This window comes from Callospermophilus lateralis, chromosome 13 (genome assembly GCF_048772815.1).
Source record: "Callospermophilus lateralis isolate mCalLat2 chromosome 13, mCalLat2.hap1, whole genome shotgun sequence".
Lineage (NCBI taxonomy): Eukaryota > Metazoa > Chordata > Mammalia > Rodentia > Sciuridae > Callospermophilus > Callospermophilus lateralis.
This window is the reverse complement of record NC_135317.1, coordinates 100438076-100461147: the sequence shown is the minus strand read 5'-3', so window position 1 is coordinate 100461147 and position 23072 is coordinate 100438076. Positions and strand designations below refer to the sequence as shown.

The 23072-nt window shown below is 46.3% G+C and overlaps 1 protein-coding gene across 2 annotated transcripts in view; it reads right to left on the bottom strand.

Moving 5' to 3' along the window:
• The window catches only part of Astn1 (astrotactin 1), a 279953-nt gene that overhangs the window by 148760 nt on the left and 108121 nt on the right, over positions 1-23072 (bottom strand). For both annotated transcript variants that reach the window (XM_076831510.2, XM_076831511.2), the window contains exons 3-5: positions 3125-3518; positions 1447-1593; positions 640-747 (exon numbers count right to left, since the gene is read on the bottom strand). In XM_076831510.2, the coding sequence (XP_076687625.1) occupies positions 640-747; positions 1447-1593; positions 3125-3518 (649 nt within the window). The remainder of the gene's footprint in view (positions 1-639; positions 748-1446; positions 1594-3124; positions 3519-23072) is intronic.

The window sequence follows — 23072 nt, the reverse complement described above, 5'->3', positions numbered from 1 at the left end:
GGTTCATCCACTTGATGCACTGGGTGGTAACAGGTGGGGTGTGGCTGGAGGAGGTGGGTTCCTGGGGGATGCCCTTAGGATTCATATTCTGTCCCTGGACCCTTTCCCCCTTCCCGACTGCCATGAGCCAGCAGTGCTCTGCCACACCCTTTTGTCCACAGCCTCACCTCTGACCCAGAGCAAGGGAGTTGACCAACTGTGGACTGAATCCTGCGAAACTGTGAGCCCCAAATAAACTTTTCCTCCTCTGAGCTGTTCTTGTCAGGGATTTGGTCACAGCAATGAGAAGCTAACGCGGGGACTATGCATATTTTCCACATATAACACAATTTATCAACTTTATTTCTTTCCTCTGAACACCAAAATATGACTCCTGAGGCTTCCAGAAGGAATTGAGAGTCTTCTGACCAAGAAATAGCCTTTCAAACAACTTGGAAACTTGTTTGAGAGTGCCATTATCTGGGAGAGATGATTCTCTGAAAATTTCCACTCTAGGCTCTTCTTTCTTCCTCAGAAGGAAACACCAGGCCTGGTCCCAGAATTCTTGCTGCATTGACTGGCTTCGGCCCCCTCAGTCCCGCTGAGGCCCCACCTTCCCTCTGCCTGCACCTGCACCGCCCCCCCCACCATCCTTCCTACCTCGACTGCGCCTCCGGCTGCGAGAGGGATCAGTGTAAAAGGTCAGCTGAGGGTCATTTTCTGCCTCTGTGCCAGAATCCCCTTCAGGGTTCAAGAAGGCGGAACCGGCTGAAATGAAGCACAGGCAAGACAACATTTTCAGTTATGTCTTCCTGACACCACGTCACTGGGGAGCTTCAACAGAAAAATCGATGAATTTGGGAGCAAGCTGACTGGCAATCTGGAAGAAGTAGCCAGGGGGTGGGGCTTCCTGATCTCCACGACTGTGAAGATGTGGAAAAGTAGTCCTCACTGGAGTCCTACGCCCCAGAAAGAGGCAAAGGGTTTTTAGTTCTTCCTTAAAATGGCATTCTGCTCTATCTTCTCTTTTATAACTTCATTTTTTTTTCTCATTAAATAGATGGGTGGGCAACTTTCCATATGAACAAATATAGATCTTTATTATCATTTAAAATGACCGTGTAGGAAGCTACTGGTCAGTAAACAGATGTGCCAGGTGGTTAACCAATTCCCTGTTGATGGACATTTAAGCTCCTTTTGATTTCTCCCTTGGCCTCTCTTTTATATACCTCTTAGCCCCCTCATCCAATTGCTTCCTAAGCATAGGTTCCTATTGGTGGAAACACTTGGTCTAAAGGTTTGCATATTAATCTTTTTTTGGGAAAGTGACACTTAGCTGACTTTCAGAAGGCTGAGCCAGGACACATGCACTCGGTCACACAAGAGATGAGGGTGAAGAGTATCCACAGCCCCGCTCTGCCCACGTGCAGCCAGCTGCCTGCAAGCCCCAGCTCCAGGTGTGGATACCTCTTGCTTTGTTGTTGATCCGCTTTCTCTGGCTACTGGACGTGTGAGAGAGCAGGGTGGCCTGCTGGTGGTTGGAGTCCACGGGGCTCGTGGCAATGATGTTATCTTTGTACTTGTTCATCAGCGACAGCTTGGCATTGTCACTTCCTGTATAAAAGTCGAGGCAAAAATTTTAGCGACCTGAAGAGCATGAGAGCAAGGAAATCTGCCTGAACCAAGTAGATGAGGTTTCACAGAAATGAAATAAGGAAACTGCAAAATGAGAGACTGGCAGAAACTAAAATTCTCCTCTTTGATTTCTAGGGGCTACGGAATTGGGAGGAGTGAAGTAAGAGGATTACAACTGAAAATCCAATTCAACTAATTCCGTATTGATAAGTTCACCGCTTGTCACCCTTTGGTTACAAACTGACTGCAGGGACAGTACAGAATTGCCAAATAATTTGAATTTGTGTGCTTTGGGAAGAATGTGCCCTATCTTTTTTATCACAGTCTATACCATTCTCTATTTTCTGACTCCAGATACTGTTGTGTGATCTGTCCGCCTCCTAAAGGCACTTGAGTTTGTAACCCTGAGTACCATAATGGCTACTTGGTGGCCTCAGCATTATGCTAGATGCTGTGGGGAATATAAAAGATGCTGAGGACACCCCCCTCCACGATCTCAAAGAGTTCTCAGACTTTAAATCTTATAAGAAATGGTTATTTTCAGGGTTGGAGATGTAGCTCAGTGGTAAAGCCCTTGTACAAAGTTCTGGGTTTGACCCAATACCACAAAAATTAAAAAATATAAATGGAAATGCTTGTTAATGTAGAATTACCTCTAGATAACAAGCAGAATTTCCATTTTCCTCTATCTGATTTCACTTTCAATCCCCACGGAAAGATTCTGTATCATAAGCAGCATGCAGCATCAAATACGTCTTCCAGGAAGATAACTGGGCAGTGCCTTGAAAGATCACTGTCAAGCGTTTATCTATGGGGATGTGCTTATTCATGGCATTGTGAAAGAGAGACAGGTGGGCTACTGTAAAAAACAGTCCTTCTCTCTCTGCATTTTCATTTTTGACCCTGATCTTATCTTGGATTAAGTCCAAGTCCCACCAGTGTCTCTGTACATACACAAAGCATCTGAGGTCTGATACCTTGACTACATTCCTTCATTTTCTTTGAAAAAATACATCCTCTGTAGAGACCACAGAAGCATGGACAAGATAATACAACTAAACCACCCCAGGCCAAGTCTTGGGGGTCAGATAAGAGAAACAGATAGCACTGTCCCTTCCACTGAATTGGAGAATTAAATTATCTATGCAAATATATGATATTCCAAAAAAAATCAAAACGTGTTGGTTTTCCTTACAATTACCTTACTTCCCAGAGGGTTGCTCATTACACACTGAACAGGCACTAACTCGTCCTCTGTTGGATGCAAAGGTACCTCTGCTTCCAGTGCAAGGAGGCAGTGGAAGGGGTCCAATGTACACTGCTCTTCTGAGTTTCCAGATTAGAAAATAGCTCCGGACATCTCAGGAAACAGACTATTTCTGCCCACCCCGGGAAGGGGCATTGGCACATTCCACCTTGTAACACAAGCAGCTGTTGCCAAACAGCTGTTCCTACCCACTCTCGGGCTCCCTGAGACCGAGGACTACCCAGCGCCGGCGCTCACCCCCACCTGGTGTGAGGTCCATCCCTGTCTTCTCATTGCAGCCCTGCAGGGAGTCCAGGGTGCGCGTGACCTGGCTGGCGAAGTCCTCCCCTCCGTTCATGCACTCCCTCTGCAGGTGGTGGCGCAGGTCTGTGATGTCGTACTCATAGCCATCCAGGATGGGTGTCTCCCGGATGCTCAGCGTGCCGCTGGAGTTGTGGCCCTGCACCCGGGCATTGCGCAGACTCTCCCGCCCGTGGCCCCCGATCAGCACCGAGGGGATGTAGTGGATCTCGTTGGCCGCCTCCGCGCTGGCACTCTTCTGCGGCTGGGGGACCCGGCGGCGTTTGCACCAGCGGCGCCGGGTGTACAGGATCATCACCAGACACAAGATGGACAGCAGCAGAGCGATCATGCCTCCCTGGGAAGAGAGGACAAGGCATGGATGCGGGAAGACGGGTGGGCTCTCTCCACTAAGAGCCCTTCTCCTTCTGCTATAGGCATTCATCACTCACTCGCTGGCACTTTCAGCATCACTCAGCAACAAAAGGACAGTCTGCTGTGACCAGTGTCCAACATGAGAGGAATGGAGCTAGTTGTGGCCAGTGTATCATTTCAAGGGATCGGTTTGCTTTTGGCTTAGCAAACAATTAGAAGAAGAAGAAAAAAAAGTCTTTGGAGCTGTGTGTGTGAGAGGTTCTAGCAGCAGAAGGTGAGAGGGAGATTTTTTTTTCCTTAAGGCCAATCTGCAACATGTATACCTGGTTAAAGGCCCTTTTTATTTTAGCAGTATGGGGTGGTATCTAGTTTCCTGTCTCACATTGAACAATCCATCCCAGGTGGGTTCTAACTCTGGATCCACAGATCAATGAGCCCTATAAATCCCAAACCTCAGCTTCCTCGTCAGTGGTGTGGAGGAGGTGCCACTTCACCACCCAGGGTGGTTGCAAGAATTAGGTTAGGTAACTATGCAAAGTGCCTGACACAATACATCACAAACAATCAAGGCTGTTCTCAGCATCACCTGAAATGTCTCGGGCTGAATGACTGGCCCAGCAGGGAAAACCGCTGGCGAGTCCAGAGAGAAATTTACATCCATCAGGAACTTGCTGCCAGCGTGGGGAGAAGTCACACCATCTGAATGTGACTCTTGGACAGCTTCTTTTGACTAATCACACTGTCCTGAGTGATGCTCCCCATTCCTGCCCCTGCTAAGAGAGGGGACTGAGACCCACATCCTGGAGTCGGGCTGGCAGAGGACTTTCCTTCTGAGCCTGTTGGTGCTCAAAGGTCACCACCTTGGAAGCCATTCCTTATGAGTCGGTATGTCACGCAGTTGTCTGTCAGAGGCAAAGACATAGTACTCAGTGAGATTGAGCACCTTGCCTTGACATCCACCTGGGGCAGGTTCGAGGAGGGCCTTCCAGGCCTGTTCTTGCACAGAGCACGGCAGGTGTAAATCTTCCTGTGCACGATCTGTATTCACCCCCTTTGTGTTGGTCAATGTCCCTTCAAACCTATTTCATTAGACCAGGGTGTGCCAAATGGTTCTCCTCTCAACCTTGGGCTTCAATCACTGCCACCCTGTTGTGCGGGGTAGAGATGAAAATCCCCTATTAATTCCCAGAGGCCCACCCACACAAGGATGGGTCAGGAGTACTCCCCCAAACACATTAAAGGAGCCCTTTCCGGTCTCATAATAATTATATTTTGGATTTATAAAGTTCCTTTCCCAGTAAATCTTCCTGTTTAACCTCTCTCTCCCATCATCACTGCAAGCAAAGGAACACACACACACACACACACACACACACACACACACAGAGCCACTTTCAAACAGGCTTCACAGGGGAGCAGAGACTCAAGCCAACAGAGTCAGCTGCTGAGAGACAGGCCATATCGGGTGGCTTGTTGGGGCAGATACGACCTCCTATTTTTCAAATCTGTCTTTTATCTGGAGGCTCTTTCCTCCTGGTGCAGTCTCTCATGCAAATACAGAAAAATGAGGAGATATGTTCAGCTAAATTGGGTGGCAGTACAAAGACAAGTACTGAGGTCCACGCTAATTGCCACCTGTCCTGCCATCCATCCTGGACTCCCTGCAGACATACGGAGCACCCTGGGTCCCTGCAGAACCCTGACTTAAAGACACAGCACCTCAATGCTGCCTAACCAAGCCCTGCACAATCCAGTGGCCATGACCAAACCGGTGGTTTTCAGCAGAACCTTTATCTCAGAATCAGATCCACTTTCCTTTCCCTCACCCTAAATTGAAACTGTGACAACAGGTAATTAAGCCACAAGGAAAGAATAACTTCCCAACTGAAAGAAGTTGTCAGACATTAAATTAGGCTACTGAAAGCCAGAGGTAATTTTATTCTCTGAAGAGCTATAAGGGCAGCATAAACATCAATCTCCAAGGAATGGCTTAAACACCACGTTTCTGGTTCACATAGGGGTTCAGGGAACCCCTTGTACTCTTCCTGTCTACAAGCTCCTTTCAGAGGTCACAATAAAGTTATGATGGGATCCAGGCCAGAGCTTCTTTCCTACTAAAACACAATAATGAAACAAGAATACCTGTCTGTACCTGGGCATTTCCTATGTATCAGATATTTGTCCAAAATGCTCTGCACTTTCCATCTCTAAGAGGTAGTATCAATTTCCCCCATTTTCCATTTGAAAAGGCTGAGGCAAAGAGGTGAAATAATTTGCCCGAGGTCACACAGCAAATGGCTGGTGGGTCTGGAAAGGAGCACAGTGACTCACTTCAGAGCCTACATTCTTAACCACTAGGTGCAGTTGCGCTGAATGGACTCTGTTGTCAGGAATCCTGTACATCATGGCATTTACTTCAAAAACCAGAAGAGGAGGGAGTAGGAGAGAGTGGATGATTTCACCCCTTCTATCCTCACTCTCTCAAAGGAAAAAAGAGAAACTAGTCAAAATGCACACTGGGTCAAAAGGGAGTCCATCATAAACAGAGGGCCTTCTACCGAGCACTCACTCAGTATCCAAATCCAAGGCCAGTTTGCAGTTTAAAAAGGACCCTGGCATCTCATATTCTCCACACTAGAGCAAGACGATGTGCATCACACATCACTACATGCCTAGAAGACACTATTAAGCCCTCAATTTAGCTGAATTTCGACCAAGAAATGCATGCACTCTTCAGCTAAGATACCCTCTGAAAATCCTTTTCTGAGGCAGAAACCAAGGCTCAGAGAAACCCCAGCTAGATGGTGTGGAAGCCGTGCTCACCAGCCTCCCTCACCACTCTGCCTATTGTTAGGGTCGTCACATTTCCCTTTACCACATGTGGAGCTCAGATACTCAGTTAAAATGTCTACGGTTTACTGTTGAAAAAAATCCTAAGTAATGGGAAGCTGGAATACAGAGTTGGTTCAGCAAAGCGGTTGCATTTAGATTCTCTAATCTTGCTTTAGTGAAATGTGTCCTCTGCTGAGAGCCCAGGACTCCTGACCATCAGCTACCAGTAAGGAGCTCTAGCCTATCGGTGGAAGTCAGCCTAGGCATATGAAAATGAATTCTCAGCTACTCAAGTAGTGCTATCTGGTTTCTCTCCTATGACCCAAATTGGTGACAGGTGTCACAACAGTTTGCAATGACTTATTAATTGTGGTTTATTATGTAAATAATAATATGCATACCATAACATTATCTAATATTAATATGTAACATAATTTAGTGAAAATATTTTGTAATAATCATTTATGATATTACCATACAAATTCATCTGAAATACTTACTTGCTCTACCCACATAGAAATCAGAAATATGTAGGTCTTTGCCTGTGTCAGTTAAAGGCATGGGTCCATCCCCTCAATAATGGTCCTTGTTCATAGAGGACTTGGAAAAATCTAGTGTTCTTTTAATTATTATTATATCCCTGTGATATACCATAGTTCTTTGTCATATTCCTTATTTTTAACTCTTCTATTTCCATAGATTTTAAGCAGTTTCAAGGAAAGCCACGGATGTCCTAGGTATTTCTTTTCAAAGAATCTAATGAAACAAAGATGTAGCTGATGAAAATGGAAAGAGCTACATGTAGGTCAAGGGCTGTACCTGGAACCTTCCTAATAACCAAGCCAAAAAGAGAAAGGTGAAATGCACACATCTGTTCATATGACATGAGAAAGGTTTGGGGGAGGAAGAAACTTCCTCTGGCGTCCGAGTCCAAAGAGACTCCTGCCAGAGTCCACTCAGGACAAGGCTGTCCAACCTGGGCAGCCGTAGCACACCAAGCCCCAGGGAGTGGGTGGGGAATTCTCAGCCTGCCCACACCTTGCTCAGTGTTTCTGGATCACTCTTGCTGTGTTCAGGGTTATTCTTTATTATTTGTGTTAACTTCAAATTTTACGGCACTGCAAAATAAAACATTAGGGTACATCTGGATTCAGATAACAAGCTGCAAACCTCCAAGATTAAGAAAAAAAAATGACACTGATGGCAAGATATAGAACTGTTTTGCTTCTTATTCATCTTTGCATGAGTTTTCTGATTATTCTATTGATTTTTCTCAAGACTGTTAACATTTTGTAACTAGAAGTGCATTTGGGGTATATGAGAGCTCCACATCTATTAACAAGTTTCTTGCCCCCCAAAAGCAGCATTTTAAAATATATTTTTTCTTTAAAAATCAATAAATCATTTCAACTGGCTTTAATAGAGATCAGAAAAATAAAATCAGCTTTTATTTTATTAGGGAATTGACATTTTCGGCTCTTACCTGAGAGAGTAATATGAGCTTTGTCAGACCATTTGTAGATTTTGGAATTTTTATGTAACAATGTTTTCTATAACACTGATGGTGGTTGCCCAGGGATGGAAAACTCTGGCCGGATTTCCCTTTTCTGTTCGTCCCAGTTGGTGGACCCAATTACAAGACTGCCTCGTGTTCACCTACACATTCACCCGGGTCCCAGGTCATGTCTCTCCTACTCATTCTTCAACGTCACACAGCCTCGGCCAACTCCCCTGGTCTCGCTGTACTGTCTGCAGATCCTTCCACACCACAAAACACACATACCCCTACCTTTGATTTGCTGTCAATCGCATCTATTAGACTCTAGACTTCGCAAGCTTCATGTCTGACAAATCTCTTACAGCTCCAGGGTCAATCCTAGTGCCTGACATAAAGCAGACGGTCGATGGTTGTTTGTGGAAGGAAGGAAAGGAGGAAGGAAGGAGGGCGGGAGGGGGGGAATTCCTCACCTCTGAGTACATTTCAGTAAGGACGCCTTCTGTGTGCCTGCAAGCTCAGTCCTCTGCTTAGGTGAGTCATTCTTACAATTCATCACTAAGTTCTTGAACAAGTGTTTACGGATACCGGCTTTAGAGAGGCATTTTTCTAGTGGTCACTGTTATGGAGATGCTGAATATTACAGGAATGGAGGCTGATCTCCTGGTGTCTACATTCTAATTAGAGAACATAAGCCACAAAACGTGTTTTTTAAAGGGAAATTCAGGCACAAAAAGAAGACAAAAATGCACAACAGATGCTAGAAATAATTGTGGCTCCTCTTCTTATAACAAAAGAAATTGCAATGGGAGAAGACACCCTGGACTAGAGGTGAACCTCTGGGTAACACCCCCGGGCAGCGCACTCCTCCCCAATCAGTGTGACATGAACAATAAGTCCTAGAATGAAAGAATCTGGATCTATCAAATGCCACCAAAGTTTAGGGAGTCACCTGGGCTTGTGAACCCTTGGCAGAAAAATGGGAAAGCTGAGATTTTGTTTCCAGTTGCCATCTGTCAAGAGGCTGCAGCCAATCAATCAGCTCACATTTCAAAGCTTAACTTCACCCTAGGAGTAACCGGAAGAGCGAATCCAAGACATAATTAATTATCCCTCAAGGCAACTGGACAGACTGAATTCAAATTATATTCCTAAAAGAATTAAGTGGTGGTTAAAAAAAAAAAAAAGTAAGAATCAAATAGACAAAGTTTGGTGGCTCTTGTTTCCTGTTTTTTCTTAACAATGCCCGAAGGTCCAAAACCCTCTCTCCTAGGTGACAAAAATCACTTATATCCATTTCTGGCTTTTATAGGAAGCAGGCAAGGAGGAAAAACACTGTAAGCCATATGACAATTCCGGACTCACTCTAGACAAAAAAAATTGGATGAAGTAGATGGGTAGACACTGTCTTGAGGTCTCGTCTGATCCTGCAATTCTATGAGCCCACTGGAAAAACTAGACCCAAATTACTAATAACATGAAGGTCTCCAACAAAAGAGGAGGGCTAACAAGCAACTTTGTGCAAACTGCGAAGCCTCTCTGAACCCCACCAAGGCCTTCATCTACAGCACAAGGTGACTGGAAGAAACACAGTGCTTTTTCAACTTGAAAAATGTCTTGATTATAGCACTTGATCCCTGCCAAGCTGGAAATAGCTCTATACCAGTAAACTAAGGGTACAGATGTTGCCCAGGAGTTCTTCCTGCCCAGTAAATCAGAAACCACAAACCAAGGACATAACGGAGCTGACTCCTTCAGAGGTAGGCCACCAACTCTATTTAGCCAGTGGAGCCTCTGGTAAGCAGACCCCCCCCCCCACCTTTCCTAATGGTATAGTAAGGTCTTTGAATAATCAAAATTAGGGTGATGCATTCTTGACATTGAGGATTCCTTTACTGCCAGAGGGAGTCACTCAAACTAGAGAGAAATGCCCTTGGTTATCTCCTCTGACAAATCCTCTCCTCTGGGTGGCTGGTGAGTAGAAATACATTATCCCCTGCCCATCTCCCTCCCAAGTGGAAGTCAAGTGAAACACTTTAAGCATATTAAGTAGTGAGTTCAATTTATAAATTATTAGGAACATTACCTTCTCTTGGGGGCTTTCTGGGTCTTTAATCGTGTGGAAAGGCTTTCCAGTTGCCATGGGCCACCATGTTAATTAAGAGGCCTCAATGCATCCTCTGGGGCTTCGGTGTGAATTGCACATCCCATCAGTGGGGAACAGCTGCCTTGGCTGGCTGGGTTCTCCATGGGGCCTGCTCCTCCTGTAGCCTCCAGACCTCCAGGATGTCTTCCCACCAACCTTACTCCAAGTGCCCAGGCTCAGGGAAGAAATGGGATATTCCCTAAGATCCTCTCTCATTAAAATGCCATTTGCTGGGGAAAGTTCAGGAACAGGCACCCTTCCATGAACAAGAGACAAACAGCTCTCCAGGCAGGCAGGTGGATACATGAGGGCCCTTCCCACCTACCAAGGCCTTGAGCACATTCTACTAAGAAGGAAACTCAGCTTTATAGCCACTCACTTACTTAATTCATTTATTCATTTTATTTTGCTTTGCTTTTCCTAGGTCTAAAAGTTTAATACTGTTAGCTCTGATCACCAGCTTTCTCCTTTAATCTGGGAAGTTTGTCTTCAATTCCTTTGTGAGACTCAGGGCTTCATCTAATGAGAGCCTGGAGCCCTACAGGGACAGGGACTGGAAGCTAGTGTGTCGGAGTCAGCCTGGGCTATTTCAGTTGTCCTCCTTCAGATTCTTTTCTTGGAGTGCTTTTTCGGTTCTTGAGATTTTTCTTCCCTCAGACCCTTGACTTTGCCGTCCCAAAGAAAACACAAGGGAATGCATGTGTTCATAAGCTGCTGGGAGCGCTCCTTGGTAACTTCCCTTACCTGTCATTTGCCTTAACGAGACCGCTAAGGCTGAGTGATACGGAACATAGCAGGGTGACAGAGAGACAGCTCACCACGAGCTGGGTGTTCTGGTCTTGGGCTACCCTAGTGGATGCTCCCATTCCAAAGACTGACCTAGATCTCTGAAGACCAGGAGAACAATGAGAAATAGGCTAACAGAGCAGAGCTGAGGTCCTTTGGTTCCTCTAGAAGTAGATCTAATGCTTTTCTGAGAGGTGGTGCTATCTGGTCAGACATGGTGGAGGGGACCTCAATGAGTGCCATGTGTTAAGCAGCTAGCCTCACATATGCCCTACGCATCTCTCTGTATGTGCTTGCACATGCACAAATGTGTGTAGTATGCATGGCAGGCAGGCAGGGAGATAAAAAGGGTCCACACAGAAGCAAAGACACTCCAGGTCGCTGTCTCAGCAACCCATGGGCAGAGCTGCGTGAAACAGACTCCCCCCAGGCTGTGTGCACGAGCCCTTCACAACTTCACAAGCCAAGCATGACGCCAATAAATAAATACCTCCAGCTGGATGGTGCCCAGTGCCTTTTCTTGGCCATGTTCCTTTCCTCTCTCCTCTTTGTTTTTATGCAGTAGGTGATCTTGATGAAATAAAATAATGACAATAATCTGCTCCATTAGGACCAAACATTAAGGGAATTATTGAACAAGTAGTAGAAGAGGCAGCAGGCACAGGGTATGCTAATGACTGTTCGACTCTGCCTCTCTTTCTCTCTAAGCAAATGGAGTTGTAAACCCCTCTTCCTCAGGTCTTCCCAGGAGCCAGTCAGCCAACTCAAGGGAAGGAGAGGAGGTCTCAGGAACTCATAGCCCTGTGGGCACTAGCTGGGGCTGAGCAAATAAAAATCAACAACATTAAGAACTAGTCAATGAGGCCAGACTTCATGCAAGGCACATGTTGGGGTTCCAATGACTTCAGATGAAAACGGCCTGGAACACAGTTAGTTGGGAATAGAAGGGAGAGATCTAATGTCAAGATCTCTCTGAATTTGGTACATATTCATCAGTATCACTTTGTGAACCAGGAAAGCTTTAGCCAATCTGCTTCCTCTCCAGCTTGAGTGAGATGGATCCAGAAAGCTGTGCTATTTAGAATTAGCTGCTGGGCATTGGTGGAAGGCCTATCCCATGGGGATGGCCTTGCTCTTAATCTTATTCAACACATGGAAGTGTAACTCGGTTATTGTGATCACCGGGAGGTCGGGAGTGCCAGAGCCTCTCATGTACTCAGGGACCCTGGTCCTGTTCTCTCTTACAGTGGCACTCCAAAGGCAGAGTCCTTATCCTGGGAGGAATGCATGGTCTACATAGTTGATATTGTGCTCTGTGAAGATCTCCAAGGTCATAAACCACTACAGAAGAACTACAGCCATCCCACTCCACATATTTAGCTTCCCTCTGAATTCCTGCCCTGGTTCATCCCACTCACGCACCACATTCCTCCTACAGCATTGGTATAGTGGAAAAGGAAAACTAACAAGAACTACTGTTGCCAGGCGTAGTGGCGCACACCTGTAAATCCCAGCAGCTCAAGAGGCTGAGACAGGAGAATCTCAAGTTCAAAGCCGGCCTCGGCAATGGAGAGGTGCTTAGCAGCTCGGTGAGACCCTGTCTCTAAATAAAATACAAAATGGGGCTGGGAATGTGGCTCAGTGCTGAGTGCCCCTGAGTTCAATCCCTAGTACCAAAAAAAAAAAAAACAAAAAAAACCAAACAACAAAAAACTACTGTTTAAGTGCTAGCTAGGTACTGGATACATCACCTAGCAGATTACAGTCATTACTTCATTTAGTACTACCAATAAACATAATAGTAGAAATTACCACTTTCATTTTTAAAAGAGAAAACAGAGGGTCAGAGGAGCTGGCATAACTGCACATATTTACATACAGGCATGAGGTCAAACCAAGATTCAACCACTGGTCTTAATAATGTGGTTTCAGGACCTTGTAGGATAGGAAGGGACCCATCATTGTAATCTGGCTCCAGTCACCCATCTTTCCATCTTCTCCACTTAAACTCTGGACTGCCTTGCTTCTACACCTAACCTTGGGCCAGTGGGGACAAACGTCTACACTTAGTACTGTCTGTACTGCCTGCCTCAATGCCCCTAGTCCTCTTCACATAAGCTTGATCACTGGGTCAGCTAAATGCATGACTTCCAGCAATAATTTAATTGTGCCCAAAGTGGTCATACTTTCAGGCTGTCATTTTGACCAAGGCAGGGAATATACATGCAGATAGCAGTTCTTGGGGAGATGTTTTTTAAAGTGAACTCAACTGTCTTTAGAATATGAGGATGCAGAGGCTCAGCCATTTCCTGGAATGCAGTCAGCTGGGCATCCTACAGATCTGGGTCTCTGTTGTCACTAAGCCCTTGTTCTGCAATCGGAGACCTAAGAGGAATACGAAATGGTTTCTACAATATAACAACACATATAGAAGACAGACGGGGGAGAAAATGTCATGCTTGAATGCTTTCAGGGAAACTAGAAACCATATTACAGTCTGGTCACTCAAAAATGTCTGGCCAATAGGTTTGGAGAAGATAGGAAAAATGCTACGGTGACAGTTTGCTTTAGGACCCAAAGTATGACAACGGTCACTCCCAATTGACATCATTCAAAACTGGCCAAACACAAAGGCAAACATATATTCTTTCTGCCCATAGAGCTCCTCCAACTGGTAACTTGATTTGACTCACAACGCTCAACATTTCAATCATGAACTCCAAAGTCTAACCTAAACCCAGGAGAACAGTGGACATCTGCAGTCACGTCCCTTGTGTCACCCCAGCTGTGATTCAACCATGACATCCACACAAGGGGCATAATTGAGTGAAGAGCTGTAGCAAGGGGACCTAAGGGGGAACTGAGGGCACAGGGGAGATGCTGACGTACACACGACAGAGCCTCAAATGCCAAAGTGCCTTCCAAACCCAGGCTTCTTGCCAACTCGCCCTGCCTAGCATCAAGCAAGAGGCAGAGCAGAGACTGGTCATCAAGAGGCTTCCCTTGGGCCACACTACGTGCTGTTACATCTCCTTAAAAATTATTAAATTCAGCTTCTCTCTGGAACTAATCAAGCACAGACTCTAGAGAAGAGGCTGGTTTATGAAGGCAGTTTCAGAGTGAGAGCCCAGCATCCTCATTAGCGCAGGTTTCGTTAAGCCACCAGCTCCAACGTCAGCAGCATATTGTCTTCAGCTAATTATATATTTTTGTTCCTGGCAAAGCCATTGTACAAATCTTCAAATCCTTTCCTATCATTAATTAAAAAAATAAATAAACACAACAAAATCCAACTGCCCTGCCTCCTCTCTCCCTGGGACCACTCACCCATGCCACACGCCATCAGCTCTGATCTTCTGGTTTTCCAACCTTCCTTTATCGTATCTGGGTTTTGGGGGCGCAGTGATGAAGTGAGGCAGACAGCCTTCCTTCACATAAGCTCAAGTCCTTCTCCAGCTGACCACGGCTCACTTTGTTCCCAGCTGGATGCTACTATATACACCAGGACCTTGGCCTCGGCCCTCGTACTCACCAAAGATGGGCTCTGCGGGCAGGGGGAAGCTGGAAGATGAACCCCAGTTTTTTCCACCTGTCATGGAAAGTAACAAAAGGCTCAACTCTGCTATTGTTGGTCCAATTTTAATTTAGTGATCAGTGGCTCAATCATACAGAGTGAATCCCTGGGTCACTCTGATCCAGCGAGACATTCACATGACACAAAAGCACTCAGAGGCTCTTGCTTCCAAGGCAACTGACTAGGCAGACATCATCTGCCAGGCCAATAATTCTAAACCTGGGTGGGCATGTTTTCCTGATTCCATGAGGGCCATTTCCAGCCAACCTGCAGTATCATTATGAATTAATTCACATTGCAGTATTCAGGAAGTTGTATTTTTATATTTTTTAATGTTTTGATTTTTTTTCCCTATTCTTAACACATTCTGTTAAGGGGAGAGAGAAAGAAAGAGATAGAGACAGAGTTAGAGAGAGACAGGAACAGAGAGAACAGGTATCTGCTATAGAGTGAATGTGCCCATTTCCGAAACGTTGTTCTTTCCCTGCCCTGACCCTTGCTTCCTCGCCATCCTGGGCTCTACCCACTCTTTTAAGTCCCAGCACACCCTCCTCTCCTTCCTGAAACCTACTTTGATTACTTCAAAGTAGATGTACAGACAGGTTGATTTCTTCCAACTCCTAAAGCTGGTATTTCCTAATTAATACCTAATCCCTAATTCTGATGTTCCCATATGGTAGCTCTGATTAGTCTTGCAGGCAGAGATCATACTTCACAAGACCTTCTCCAGCCCCTACCTCAGCAGAGTGCCCAGTTCAGGGCTGACCCCCACGTACGTAACACAGCACTGCTTGAGGAATCACAGGGTGGCACATGGCCCTGGCTCAGCAATGCAGGTGAAGTAAATAGCATTACTGTTGCACCATGTGCCAGCTCAAACCCAGGGACCCCATCTGGGAGCCTGTCTTCATGTTCCTTGGTTGGCTCTGAGGGACACTGGGCTGGCTCTAAGGGACACAGCCAAGACTGCAGAGGCCTCCTGGGAAAAAGCCAGCTGCAGGAGGGTGCTAGCTTCCTCACCCACAAGGATGCCCAAACGGCAGGTGCAACGGCAGGTGCACCCTACAGATGCAACGTGCAGAGAATGCAGCTGTTATTCAGGAAGTACCATGTCCTGGCTTTACTCAAAGCCACTCTAGCTCCTACTCTTTGGTGCCATTAGCAAGCAGTTGTGAGATGGCTCAGGGCTCAATTACCTAGTAAAATTAACTGACCCCCACTGGATCTAACTGTTCCTGCTCTATCCAAGGAGCTCTGTATGAATAGAGTCTCATCACCAGAGGTCAAAGAAATTTGTCATCAAATTTTTAAATGTCTACTTAGCACTTAATTATAGGCAGAGCTGTACATGTTTTACAAAGTGAATGGTGTAAAAAAGGCCCCTTTTCTTAGGAACTCAAGCTCTAAATCTCATTTGAATTAATCTATGCATGATATGTATTAATTTATACTTACTTATGCTAGTATTTCTGTTTCTGCAGAGCAACTGCAGATAACATGGAAAAGTCCTCACCAACTCCATTCTGTAATTGGGGAAAGTCAGCTCGGCTTTCAGGAGGACCAAAGGCTGTCAGCTTTCCCTACCTTCTCACCATGACAGATGAGACCTACAAACTGGGTGGACCCCACGGCCACCCTGAGGTTCAACGTACTCCAACACCTGCTGTAACTCCAGCTTTTACTCTCTCAGTGGAGAAAGCACATGTGAATGCAAGTCAAGTGCGAATGACCTTCTTAGAGGTCATTTATAACTCAAGCTTCACTCTAACAGGAAAAAGGAAACCGGTACAAGTTTTAGCACTTTGCCTATTGTTAGAATCAAACACACTTGTCACATCTTAACAATTGATGGGGACATACCAGGTATCATGACTCTACCTGCGAACTGCAGAAGTGTGAAAGTGGCTACTGAGGACAAGAAAACAAGGCACTGTCGGATTTTTCCAAAGGCCAGGCCAGGAGGAGCCCTGCACAGTACTTCATACACACGTCTCAGCCCTCCACCTACCCTCCACCTACACCAGGCCTCAGAATATTCAAGACTGAGTCTCTGGAAATCTTTCACAGGGATTTTGCTCATGATCAATAAAAAAAAATCATCATAGCTATTATATAAATTAGTTATCCATATTATAAGCTATACTTTAAAAATTATACTTATTCACATAATAATATTACATATATGTATGTATGTATGTATGTATATAATATTGGAGGGGAGATGGCCTTGTGACCCACCTACTTCTGGTGTGAGTGACAGTCTTCCCCTAAGGTGTGAATAAGTGAAAGGAGAAAGAGAAGTGAGGAAAGGGAGTCACAGCCACCAGAGATGTGACCAGAAGGGTTGAGCTGCAGAGGAAATGCACCGGCTGAACCCGCCCCTGTCCCAGCAGTGCCACTTATCACCATGTCACTTAGCCATTCAGCCTCATCCAGTTTTGTATCTGGTCAGACTTGCTCAGCCTTCCTCCAAGGGTTGTTCGTTCATTCCCAAAGTCCCTTTTGGCCTCTCAGCGAAAGGCCAGGCCCTCCCCTAGGATACAGAGACATACAACCCTCTCCACTGCCCACGCCCTCAGAGGAGCTGTGCATAAGCACAGATCAGGACAGTGAAGAGACAGGCAGCAGGGATTGCACAGCCCCACCCCCAAGCCAGCCCAGAGCACAGGTGGCAGGAAGGGCCCCTAGAGGGAGTCATGGGGCAGAGCTGAATCTAAAGCAGAACAGGAAGAGGTCCTTTCACTCACAGCAAAGGAGAGATGTTCTAAGCTCCAGAAGTTCAGAACACAGCAGGGGAGGCCCAGGAGTCAGGATGGAGCTGAGGCAGGGTGGCTAGAATAGACAGTGGGAGGAGAGAGTGGAAGAGACGAGGCTCCGGCCAAGGGAGAGTGGACATCTTGGAATTCAGCCTCTGGGTAGAGGGTCTTCACCAGGAAGGGGACACAGGCCAAGCTGCGTTTATTAGGAAAAGCCCAGTGATAATGAGAGAGAAGTTTGGAAAAGAAGTCAGGAGGCAGAGGGAACAGGGGAGAAACCTGGCCTCAGTCCAGGGACAGGGGTCTGCCCCAGCAGGAGCAGCAGAGAGGGAAAGAAGTATGGAAAACACGGTGAGCAGAGAGAGCTTGGTGAAAGGAGGGCACAGGAGGAGGATCTCACAGCTGGGGTGGGCACAGAGCTGGGAGGCAGAGGGTGCACACGGGAATCCTGGGTAATAAGAATGGATGGGAAGACTGAGACCTCTCTGTCCCCAAACAACGACAACACATTATCTGTGCCGAAGGTTTTCCGGGGTCTTTTCCCCTGACTGTTCTTTCTCTGGAGCCCTGGAAGGGTCTCAGGGGGGAAGGCAGAGTTTCATGAGGTACTTGTGGGAATTTCTGAATGCAAAAGCGGAACTTGGGAGGTGCGTGCCCTGCTGTGCAGGAGGCGTTGTCCCTTTCAACTCCAGTTTTTTTTTTTTTTTTCATTTGATAAAATCAGGCAAAAATGAACCTCAGAACCAAGTTTGATCAAAGAAGCAAAGACACTTGCTAAGAAAGGGCAGTGGTCAGAGAGGAGAAAGGGAGTGAGGAAGAGGAAGGGACACTGAGTCTCCAGTGCCTCAGGGAGGAGCCTCCCATTCCTGAAGGAACCATGGGACTGACCCCGGCCTCCTCCAGAGGAGGAGAACAGTGAGGCCCACCTGGGAGGAGGTCACAGGGGCGTCCTGCAGCCCCCAGCCCTGTTACTCAGCAAGGAGCAGCCCAGGCCTGAAGGGCTTTCTCTTCTAAAGCAGCTATTTCCCCCTCCTAGAAGAGGACACAGGCAGCTGAAGCCACCAGGTCCATGAGAAAGAAGCAGAAAAACACTGACTGGGAAGCTGGCCAGCACCCACTCTGCCTCCGGCTTCACGCAAGTCACTCTGGGCAGAAGGATAGATGTCCTCTTCTTAAAGGACTCAAAGTCCTCCAGAAGAGACTCTGGGAGATTCCCCCTAATCGAAACCCCCAAAGCTGGAAGTTGGAGGCCACTCTCACAGCCTGTTCCTCGTGTGGTCTTGGAGCCACTCCGCCCTGCCAGCCAAGGTGGGGGACCTGGAGGAGCAGAGCTCCCAGCCCTGGGCAAGCGGTTCAGCAGCCGGCAGCTGCAGAGAGCCCCATGCGAAGAGCTGTCAGCCACCAAGCCCCTTCCAAAGGACCAGCCAGAGGCCCCCCATGGAAAGTGACAGCCCCCGACCAGATGGAAGTTCTGCAGTTCCCCCTGCAGCCACACAAGCCCAGCACGTCTCCCACAGACCATCATTTCATGTCCATAAACGGAAGGAAGGAGAGCAGAGCTGCTGCAGGGAACGGAAGAAAGTTTTCTCCACACGTTAATTTCCAGAGTGTCAAACAGGGTCTAGTGTCCCATATGTCCCTCACTGCCATGATCCGAGAAGGCAGCAGCCCAAGGGGACTCTCAAGGTCATCCAACCTGGGATTCGGGGGCAGAGGACATAACCCATCTATGCTTTCCTGGTCTATGGCATTCCAATTGCTGGCAAAGGGTTGAACATTTTTATTTATCATTAATTTTTATAAAAGATGAGCTTTCTCAGTATATATTGAAATCATTAACTACAATATCAAAACCGTGATTTTCATCTCTGATACGATGGAAATAAGTTCAAGCTGGAATAGTCAGTCGATTTAAATAAAAATATCCAGAAAATGCTGAACACAAATTGTATTAAAATGTGGTCCCCAAACAACCACAAAGAAACACGAATCCCTAAAGTTTGGAGAACAGTGATCTCAGTCGAGCCTGACCTTTTCAGATCAGAAAACAGATTCGGGAAGATCAAGGGGCTTCACTGAAGTCTCACTGGCTTCTGGCGGGGGGAGGACTGCGATCAACGGCTCCTGACTGGGATCTGGGTGGTGCCACCGGACCTCAGGTGACCTCAGGTGACCTCAGGTGACCTCAGGCTGCTGGTCTCCCAGGCTTAGCTCTACTCACTGCTGAGGAGGAACAGGTTTGAGGAAGACTCTGTGAGAACCCCTGAATCACTCTGTAAGCAGAGCCCCAGCTGGGACCTGGTGGTGCTGCCCTGTCCTCGACCAAGAGGGAATCCAAGGACACTGATCATGACTTGGGGAGGCCGGGGCCTCAGATGCTGGGCTCTGAGACGCAGCACTGGGGAGAAAAGGAAGCCCAGGGACGGGACGGCAGCTTGGGTGTGTGGGCTCCGAGACGTCTAGAGAATGAGAGGGAGGCTTTGACCTCACTGCTGGGAGCAGAGCCCGCCTAGGTTTGTTCTCTGTGACGGCTTAGCTCACTTTGCAAGAACATGGCTAGGGCCCATGAGTGCCAGATGCTGACATGGCCGTTCTTACAAACCCCAAATGCCTACACATCTTAGTCCCAAAGCCATCCATCTTCTCCGTCAGACAAGGTGTAGGACAGAAGGAAATGAGGGCTGTTCCTTTAGTAAGCACCTAGTGTCTGAGCTCCCGTGCAGATCTGCAGAATAACACTATCTTTCTTCACGGTACCGGGATGGCAGAATTCCACCTCAGGAGATCTCAAGTAGTTGTATAAATCCCGAATGTTGGGATTGTAGCCAGGGCCCAGCAGGTCTCCGATACTATTCATTGGTACCAGCCACAGCAGGATACATCAATGGCCCGACACCTCATGCATCCCAAGTCAGAAAGCCACTTGCATCATCTGGGGCTTTTCACAGCCATCAGCAACACTGTAGGGGAATCAGCAGGGCCATCATAAATAGGAAGGCAGCAGCAAAAAGCACCTGACCTTCCCAGATATGTCACGGAGACCCCTCCTCAATCTAGGGGAGGACCACTGACGTCAGCCTCTCACAGAGGTAAGACATTGAATGAACTTCAGCAGATATGAAAAGTGTCACCGCTAGTTTTATAAGACGAGATCTAAAACTGCTCCGTCTACCCTGAGCCTTATCTGCAAAGTGAGAGCCACCACTACCTCCTAAAACCATCAGGTATCTGTCCCCACACAAACCCAACTTATCATGACATCATGTCTGGAAGCATAATTCTACTTTCATTCTTAAACAATTATATTCAGTAGTTTGCTGCAAGGGAGTGTTTTAACACAGCCTGGCATTTCATAAAAGTCTACTGTGTGCATCAAAGTTGAAACCGAGCAGGAGCCATCAGACTTACAGGGGAGAAAATAGCATATTTGCTAATAAGCATCCTATTTAAACTTCTCTTGTCAAGTCTAGGCACAGTGTTGTTTTCAACATCTGTCTCTGCTAAACTCATCAGTACCTCTCAGGAGAGGTTAATGTGCTTGGATTTCTTCTGAATTGGTGAATACCACATGCCTTCAATTTATAGCAAGAACAATCTTTGTCAAAGCCTGCCTTAAGTGACAATTATAACCAATCTGTGAAGATCGGACTAAATCTAACAAGTTAACCATTTTTCACACTGCAAATAGGACCTTGATACTTCTCCCAAGTTGTGAGACTCTAGACTTTGAAGACAAAATGAGGAGAATGTACTAAATCAATCTGAAAAAAAACTATGGACTCTACTCCAAATGTGGCCCACTAGCCATTTTTATAAAATTTTATTGGCATTCAGTCATGCCCATTCATTTACATGGTGTCTATGGCTGCTTGGGTACTGCAATGCTAAGTTAGTGGTGGAAACAGAGTTCAGAGGCCTTACCATCTGGCCCTTTAAATACCCCAGGCCTAGATAACCGCTGCCATTGTCCATGCTAGTTAGCATTCTGTCCATGGGTATATGGCTGGCTACACCTACTAAAGCAGCCAGGGCTTGAAGTCAGATTTAAAGCAACCTCAGGTCTATGAGAGAATCCCAAAACTTTAGCGTTCAGAAGACCATGAGGGAAAGATGATGATTGGGAGGAAAGAAAATGGCACCAGGAATCAGAATGTCTGAGCTTTTACAGCAGCGTTGGCTGTGAACATCAGCCCCCAGTCTATGCCTGTTCCTTGTCAGGAATGAGAGGAATAACAATCCCGGTATGTGGATGCCTGGGCAGGAAAGCAAGTCCCATAATGACATCATTTGGTTTGATTAAAAAAAAATAAATTAGTGAAGTTCTTCCAGGGAAGTTGGAGCTAGGATTAACATCCTTAACCACAGGCCACCTGCTAGGAAACCCTGTAAACAGTGAAACAGATGTGGCCTAACAATGCCCAGGATGTACATGGCCACATCCTACAGTTTGTCACGGGCCTATTCTATTGCCCTGATGTCTCTAATTGCCTCAATCTTTCCCCTGAGCACAGCTCCTCCAGGACTCCTATAAGAGGTTGCTATGATCCCAACTACTTTTCTGGCTCCCTGAGGTAGTGGGTCCCTGGGTAACACATTGCATGCAGAATTGTTACAGGCAGCTTGCATAGCACCCCAAGAGTTTACCTAGCTAATATTTACTGGATGCTTCCCATGGGTCCAGCACTGCAGGAAGTGCTCGATAAGCATCAGCTTATTTAATCATCAGAAGAGCCCTGTGAAGTCGGATGCATCCTTAACCCCACTTTATAGATATGGAAAGTGAGTTTAAAGGACACTTGCACAAGGACACTAAAAAAATCTGTGGTAGTGGTAAAGTATGATTTAAACTGGTCTCCCTGGTTAGCAAAGCCCTTGCAGTAAACTACGTCACTAAAATTCGATACCATGAACTGAGAGGCCTCTCTGGCTTCCCAATAATTAGTGTGAACTCAGAGCCAACCCCAGGCTTCTTTGGAATGGTTGGTCTTATTGCCCAGGCCAGCTCTGCACCATTTGAAGTTCAGAGACCACTCCAAGATAGCATCATCCCCAGTGGCTCTACGAGACATCCTAACCTTCATCAAGCGAAGGGACTCTGCTCTGTGAGCTAAAAGAAGTAAAAGACTCCACAGCTGGAAAACCGGAGAAGTCAGCCAATTCTGATGCCACCAGCTAGGAGAATCTTGTGGCAGAAATGAGTCTGACTTCAGAAGCCTTGAATCCTGGCTTCACCTCTCAGGGCCTCTGTGACCTTGGGCCTATGATTTACTTTCCCTCTGCCTCAGTGTTCACATCTGAAAAGTGGAATTAACACCTATTTCACAGGGTTGCTGTGGAAGTTGATTGATACCTATGCATAAAAGTGATCCCCATATAGGACCAGAGATACCAGGGCTTAGTAAGTGTTAGCTTTATTACTATGAATATTACCAGTTTTGAATATTGATTTAAACCCAAAGGAGATTATGACTCCTGCTTTCAAAAGGATCTTCAGGGATTTGGAGGAACTAAATACTCAAAAGTAAATTGTTGGCTTCTATATCCAGTGAACTAAATTGCTGAACAGAATATTACATCAAGTTGTTAAAAGACATTGGTATCCTTATGAAAATTTGGCCTCTTAGTTATATTCCTTGCCATCTGGAAAGATGGAGAAAGATAAGGGCCTCTATGAATATCAGAAAAGAGAAGAACATAACCACAAAGAAGGTGTAAAGAATGGAAGGAATGAAAAAGAGTGGAGATATACCCCACCTGGGACCTGGTTCTGCCAAGGCCATCCTTGAACCTTACGTATTAACCAAGTGTTTAAATGCTCTGTGAAAGCAGAATCCTTTCTTATTCATCTTTTGCCTAGTTAGTATCTAAAAAAATATCTGAAGCCTAGAGAATATTGTGGAATCCAAGAATCAAAATCTAAATGAATGAATGAGTCAATGATTCTTTTA